At 54.0% G+C, this 7,353-nt stretch overlaps 1 protein-coding gene across 1 annotated transcript; it reads left to right on the forward strand.

Annotated features, from left to right (window-relative positions):
* Positions 1-4,570: 4,570 nt before the first annotated feature.
* On the forward strand, positions 4,571-5,600 carry GSX2 (GS homeobox 2). The gene is made up of 2 exons (XM_062574758.1): positions 4,571-5,030; positions 5,260-5,600. The coding sequence occupies exons 1-2, from the start codon at positions 4,571-4,573 to the stop codon at positions 5,598-5,600; spliced, it is 801 nt and encodes a 266-aa protein (XP_062430742.1).
* Positions 5,601-7,353: the final 1,753 nt, after the last annotated feature.

Below are 7,353 nucleotides of genomic sequence, written 5' to 3' on the forward strand. Positions count from 1 at the left end.
CATCCCTAATGCACGTCTTTTCCAGCGAGGCAGTCGCCAGCCCCTGCCCCTAATGAGATTCTTTGAAATCCAAAAGGCGAGTTTTAATGTTACATCCTTATCTTTGGAGAAGCGCAGTTTTCTTGCTGCGGCGACATCGCTTGTTAAACAATCAGCGCCTGAGACCCTGAAAAGAGAGGCATTGCACCCTTCTTGCTGAATGCACTTCTTTAGTGCATATAACGCCAGGGCCTTTTGATGTCTTACAATGCGTGTTACGCCCAAAGATTGTCTCTTTGGACAGATCTACAACGCTTGGCTTCATGTTTGGAAGTTAAATGGACAGCGAGGTTGTTGAAACTCCCACGCTTTAAGCTAGTGCAGACTCTTGGTACATTCGCCTGTTACTTTCCGTAAGTGAAACAGGCAGGGGTGGAGGGAAGGGGCTGCCGGGGGAACAGTCCCCTGTTTTAATCCATGCTCCGGGAAAAGGGGAGGAGAAACAACCTAACCCAAACTTTTTCTCTCTTTTATGTTCCTCACGTTATTCTTTGGCAGGCTTAAAATAAGAGCTAGTTGCAAAGCACATGCCTTGTGTAGGTAGCTTGTGTCTCAAAGTGACTGGCAATGTTGCTGCTCCATGAAATCAAAATTTATGATTATTCAAATGTTGAGGACTGTGAAAAGAGAGGAAGAAAGAGAGAAAATTAATATTGCAGCTGTTCTTCTGATTAATGAGAGATAATTGCTCATGAAAAGTCACCCCTGTGGCATTTTGTTGTCTCCTGGATCTTTGTTCTTTTCCACTATTATTGAGGACTTTCTTGAAGACTAAGCGGTTCTTTTCAATTTTTGGTATTCAGAAAGTGTTGCTTGGTTACAGATAATGGAGAAATCTCGGGCTATATTGGGTAAGATGTGCCACAGACAGCAATATCACAATGCCACTTTCAGAAAAGGATGGATACAAGTTAACGATGCGCTTTCAATAAAACATTAATAGACTTGTTCACGCTTTTATAATGACCTCATTAATGGGAGCTGGGGGCAAGTCCTGTCTTTTGCTTGCGCGCACTTTACAAAACCCAGCTTCTAGATCGCCGATTGCTTCGGAAACTAATACGAAATCCGTGTTGAATTAGTGAATAAACGCGGTTCCAACGGAGCAGCCCTCGTTTAGACACGCGCGTCTTTATTTTGAGCAGGGGTTTCCAGCCGGCTCCCGCCCGGGGAGTGGGGCGGCCTGGGGCGGCCCCGCGCAGCGCCGCCGCCGGTCCCCGGCGCGGGGAGCGGGGGCGCGCAGCGGCCGCTCTGCGGAGCGCTTTACGGGTGGAAACGCGCCCCCGACGTGCGGCGTTTTCCGCGGAGGCAGATCCTCCTGTGAAACCCGCGGAGATGTATGCCTGCAAGCAGCCGCTCTCTCCGAGCGGGCATTTCTTTTTCCTTTTCTTTTGCAGAGAGCTAAGGGGATGGGGGAGGGAAGGGAAGGGAAGGGAAGGGAAGGGAAGGGAAGGGAAGGGAAGGGAAGGGAAGGGAAGGGAAAGAGTTGCTTTTGTCATCTAAGCCGTGAATCTCTTCTACATAAAGGTGTTAGAGACATCTGGAAGAAAAGAGGAACCAGCACCCAGTCCTACACTTTGCAGACCAGGGGAGCGGCTCTGATGTTCTTTTTGAACTGCTCCACTTTCAAAAGGGGGCAATTTCGTTACATTCTCATTTGTTACACTGTCTTGAACTAAAGGCAGACAAAGCTATACTCTGTCACCCCGAGCAGAATGAAGGGAATCAAAGGATTTTCCCTTAAAAGGACTAATTTTCTCCTTGAATTATGAAAGTAATGGCTAGGTAACAGCCTGTGCTCTGTACCCAACTGCTTAATACCTTCTAAATCCTTCCACGTGGCTCTCCCAGTCGTAGCAATTAGAGCTCATTATAGGCTCATAAGAGCTCTCATTTCGGGGATTACTTAATGGACAATGAAATTTTATCGGACAGAATTATTGAAAAATAAAATTGTAACGAGGCCGATGTGATGTGGGCGCACGCCTTGCATCATTCCGCCTGGTTTGGGATATCTTTGCTTTCAAATCACTTCTTGCTCTTGCTTTCAAGGGTAGCTTTTTCTTTTCCTTTTTTTCCCTTTCTCTCTTCTAGGACAGCACTTGGTTTATTAATACAATTACAGATTGCAATTTTGATCTGACTCTTGCTCTGTCTGACTTCCCTTACGACAGGCAGGTCCGCTCTATCATTGCGGGCAGAGCTTGTTCCACTGAAGGCGGCGGGTCGTTCCTCTTCCAGCCTCTCGGAAAAAAAAAAAAGAAAAAAGGGGGGAAAAAAAGAGAGAGAGAGAGAGAGAGAGAGAGAGAGAGAGAGAGAAGAAAAACAAATATGAACCCAAATCTCCGCCAGAGGAACTGGTGCTACATGGGGAGATCTGGGCAAAATCCAATAACTGGCCGCTGTGACCGCAATTAAAATCGCATTGGTCCCACCGGAGGCTCAGGAGGCAGCGCCCCTTCGCTGGCAGCCTGTGCGCCGCGGGGGCAGTGGGCCCTCGGGCCTCGCCGGGTGGCTCGGGAGCGGGGCCGGGCGCCGCAGCGGGCCTGGGCTGGGGCTGCCGCCGCCGCCGGGCTCCGCGGCCTCGGCCGCGCGGAGCGCGCCGTCCTCGGCCGCGGTTTGGGGAGAAGTAGGTGAGGTCGGAGCTGACCCGCCTAAAGCCCGCGGGTCCCTAATTGTTGTCACAAGACGCGGGATTAGCGCATTGCTGGAATAGCTGTCTGTTTACACTGTGGAGCCCCGCCGACCGGTAAACACTTTCTAATTGAATTCTAATCACATTCAAATAGCTCCATAACCAGCCTCAGCTGCAATTCATAAAACTTTAATTGCCCTCCATAAATCCTCGGTTCGCCGAGTGCGGAGTGTCCCTAAAGTCCAGTTGTGCCGCATCTGCTAAGGGCAGCAGGGGCGGCTGCGGGGGCGGGGTCCGGCCGCCTGGCTCCTGCCTTACGGCTGCCCCGGGTGGATCGGATCGGATCGGATCGGATCGGATCGGGCTGAGAACCGGGCGGGGCATTTCTGTAACCGGCCTTGAGTTGCACCGTTGAGGGATGTGGGGATGGGTAAAAGCACCGTCTCGGCTAGGAGGCGGCCGGGCAAGCAGCAACTTTTTTTTTCTTTCTTTTTTTTTTCTTTTTTTTTCCCTCCCTCCCTCCTTCCCTCCCTCTCTCTCTCTCTCTCGCAGAGTTTTAACAGCGATTTAAATAGCAGGGCGTTAGATGTGTATGGGGACTTATGTGTCCCGGTCCGGCCCTTGTGCGCGATGACTGCCTTTAAACGCATCAAGGCTACTGATTCAGTTCCTAGCCGTTATTCAGTCTCTGGTAATCAAGCGTATTCTGTATTTTCTGCTTTAGAGCACAATTGTCACTTCCCTTTCTAGAGTCAAGGGGAATTGGATAAGTGGTCATTTTTAAACTCCGCTTCACATCTGCCAAACAAGAACGCAATCGCCGTTCTGTTAACGATAAGTCTCTTCTTAAACTCCCATAAAACAGGTCATTGGAAAATCGTATAATATGCTGCAAATACCTTGGCTTTTTAATGCATTCTGAAATACTCAGGAGCCACCGACCGTATTTAGCTGTTTATCCAATTTTACTTTGAATGATTGCTTCAGCAAACTTGGTGGAGATCAAAGAATCCCTCTCTGACATGTTCGCCTTTCATTAGCACTGCGCGCTGGAGTCCCGAAGCAAGCGGGGAAGTTCGCTTGGAAGTTTTCCGTTTTGATATCGTTTGGCTGAGAAATGTCTAGATATTTGGAGGTTGCGTCCTCTGAAGTAATTGCCAATTTGGCAAGATTCACGGGGGTGGAAAGGGGGCGGGGGGGAAGGGACATCGGTCTGCGCGCACACACACACGATCCCTATCTTTCTCTCTGCCTGTATCTGTGACCTTAGCTCCTCTGATCTGGAAAGGGCCTCCTGAGCGGCTGGGCCCGGGAAAGGTGTTGGCCCCACGCCTCCCCGGCGGTCAGAGTCCCGTGGGTGCTCCGCAGCCCGAGCAGCCGGCGAGGACCGCGTGTTTCCGCGCATCACCTGCCGCCCTGCCCGCGGGGGGAAGGAGCGTGGTCCCCCCCGGCCCCAGCCGAGCCCCCTCCTCGGGGCGGCTTTTAACGCGGCGGGTCTGCTGGCAGGGGGGTGATGAGTCTCCCTCCTTCCCGGCTCCTGTGATTTAGCCAGGACGAGGGGCTGCAGGCGTCGGGCGGCGAGCAGCAGGCACGCTCGGCGGCCTCCCCCCCGCCCCGTCCTGCCCTCCCTCGGCAGCTCTCCTGCGGGCTTGGGAAGCCGAGGAGATTTAGAACTGCGAGGCTTTCAGCAATCACGTGTTTAAATAGTTGATATAAAACCCCGGCGCAGGGGATCCAGGCGGGGGGACTTTAAGACCAGCCCTCTCCAGGGACCCTTTTGTTCAGCTCTCAAACATAAGCACCTTCTCGCCTCGCCAGGACTTCAGTGGCAACTTGGCCAAGAAGGAAAACCCGACTTTCGGGAGAGCCGGCCGCCGGCTGTAGCAGCCTTCCGAAATGTCCCGGTCTTTCTATGTCGACTCCTTAATCATCAAAGACTCCTCGAGGCCAGCTCCGTCCCTGCCTGAGCATCACCACGGCCAGGACTTCTTCATCCCTCTCAGCATGCCGTCCCCCCTCGTCATGTCGGTGTCGGGCCCGGGCTGCCCGTCCCGCAAGAGCGGCGCTTTCTGCGTCTGCCCGCTCTGTGTCACCTCGCACCTGCACTCCTCCCGCGGCGGCGGCGGCGGCGGCGGCGCCATCCCCCTCGTCAAGAGCCAGTTTCCCGGCGGCGGCGGCGAGGCCCCGTGCTGCCCGCGGGCGGGCCACGCTCACCACCCGCCGCAGCACCCGCCGCCCGCCGCCGCCGTGCCCGCCGCCGCCGCCGCCCTGGGGCACCCGGCGCACCACGCACCTGCCTGCGCCGCCGCGACCTACAGCGTGAGCGACCCCCGGAGGTTTCACTGCCTCGGCATGGGTAGGGGCCCCGCGGCCGCCCAGGGCGCGGAGGGGAGGGCGGCGGGAGAAGGGTCTCCGCCAGGGAGATTTAGCGACGTGCCGCCCCAGGGGAGCGGCTCTGCGGCCGGCTGCCGGCGGCAGTCGGATGCAAAACCTCGAGCGAGCGAGCGCGGGGCTGTCTTTCCTCTTCTTCTTCTTCTCTTCCCCCCCTCCCCGTCCCACTTAAATTCTTGTTCTCTCCCGTCCAGGAGGGTCCGATTCCAGCCAAATTCAAAACGGGAAAAGGATGAGGACGGCTTTCACCAGCACCCAGCTCTTGGAGCTGGAGCGGGAGTTCTCCTCCAACATGTACCTGTCCCGACTGCGGAGGATCGAGATAGCCACTTACCTGAACCTGTCCGAGAAGCAAGTGAAAATCTGGTTCCAAAACAGGAGGGTGAAACATAAGAAAGAAGGCAAAGGCACCCAGCGAAACTCGCACGGGGGTTGCAAGTGCAGCACCAGCCAGGGGCATTACCCCAGGTCAGAGGACGAAGAATCTTTATCCCCCTCATCGGCGACCGAGGATAAAGAGATCTCGCTGCTATAGGAGCCCGGGCCGGCTGCCGCCGGGCCGCGGCCCCCGGCGCGGCGGCGGCGGCGGCGGCGCGGGCGGCACCGCGGCGCACCTGGCACAGCCCCGCGGAGCAGCCGCGCACGGAGCGCCGCTCGGCCGCCCTCGCCGGCCGCAAGGGTCATCCGAATCCGTCCACAGTAATAGATACGTATAAATATATTTTTTGGAAGGTAAATGCTTTAGTCGTGAGAGTTCAACTAAAAAAAAAAAGTTATTTATGTAACCCCAGGAGCGGACACCTGCTCCTCCTAACATGTAACACGGGACTGGATTCGCGCCCCCCAGGGTTCCTCCCCTTCCTCCCCCAAGGCAGTTTAAAGGAAAAAAAATCATACTTTGAACTGAAAGTCGAGACACTAGAAAACTAAAAATCAAAACAAAACAAAAAATGTAGGACTGAGGACTTCCTGGATGGACTTCTTAAAAAAAAAAAAAAAAAAAAAAAAAAAGAGGAAAAGGAAAAAGAAAAGGCAATGAAAAAAAAAAGAAAATAAAGATCAGTCGTTTGGGTTGGGGTGTATGATTTTTTGTGAATAGTTTTATATAAAGTTTATATTTATATTTATTTAAATAAATGAGATCAGGCGAGAATTAAATGGAGTTTTTTTCTTCTTTTTTTTTTTTTTTTCCTAAGTGCCAGCCTAGTTCTTGCAGCGAAGGTGGACTGGCTGGGGAAGGGTGTTTATATTTGCAATCCTTTGTAGGATGGAAACATTGGTATGTGTCAGAATTCTATAAAGAACGCAAATAAATGCCATCAGCTACTAACCTGACTATGTTTTCTGTTACCCTGCGACTTCGGCTGGATGGGAGAGAAGCGGGGCGGGGGAAAGGGACCCTGCTCTCGCACAGCGGAATGCCAATGAAGCAGCGTTTCTAAGCCCGGCTCTCTGAGCAGCTTTGTGTTACTTTACAGCCGGAGACGGCGCACGGCCGCAGCGCGACTGACAGCTTTCGCCCGTCTGCTCTCGCTGCGCGGCGGCGGCCCGGCCCGGCCCGGCCCGGCCCGGCCCGGCCTGGCGGCTGCTCCGGGACGACGCGCCCCACTTTGCTCCGGGGGACGATCCGCTTGGCCCTTTCCCTGCCCAGGGGAGCTGCGTGCTCTCATGGGCCCATAGCTAGGTTAAAACACCGTTTTTTTTTTCTTTTTTTTTCTTTTTTTTTTCTTTTTTATCCCGGGCTGAGCCGGGTGGTGGTAATCAAAAAACAGGGAAAACTTTGGCGGTTTTATTCGCAGGCGCGGGGGCCCTCTCCAGCGCTTTCGGTATTGGCTTAGTTCAGGCGTCTTGGCCTGTCTCAGAGAGCAGAGCTGCTCTGTGGGGAAGGCCGAGAAGGGGCTGCCGCGCTCCGCGGTCCGTGCTGGGCTGTGCCGGGCCGGGCCCCCTGCCGCGCCCGCGGGGCCAGCGCGGAGTGGGACGGCGCTGGAGCCGGAGGTCAGTCCCGAGTGAGCCTTTCTCTAACTTTTTTCCTAGTTTCTGAGGTATTGGCGGGCAGGAAATGAGCAGATCGTAATAGCCCCTTGCACACTCTGCGTTGTCCCTGCTTTTTCTTTGGCTGGGTTTCCCACTAACTCCATCTGCAGTTTTGACTTCAGCCTCTGAACTTTTGCAAGGCTCCCTGGGAAAAGACATCTCCGAATAATTCCAACATTTCTCATGTCTGATCCAGTATCTAACTATGGAGTTTCAGCTCAGAGGCATGTCTCCATTTTCAATTGCCCGCTCTG

Source organism: Rhea pennata, chromosome 4 (assembly GCF_028389875.1).
Source record: "Rhea pennata isolate bPtePen1 chromosome 4, bPtePen1.pri, whole genome shotgun sequence".
In the NCBI taxonomy this organism is placed as follows: Eukaryota; Metazoa; Chordata; class Aves; order Rheiformes; family Rheidae; genus Rhea; species Rhea pennata.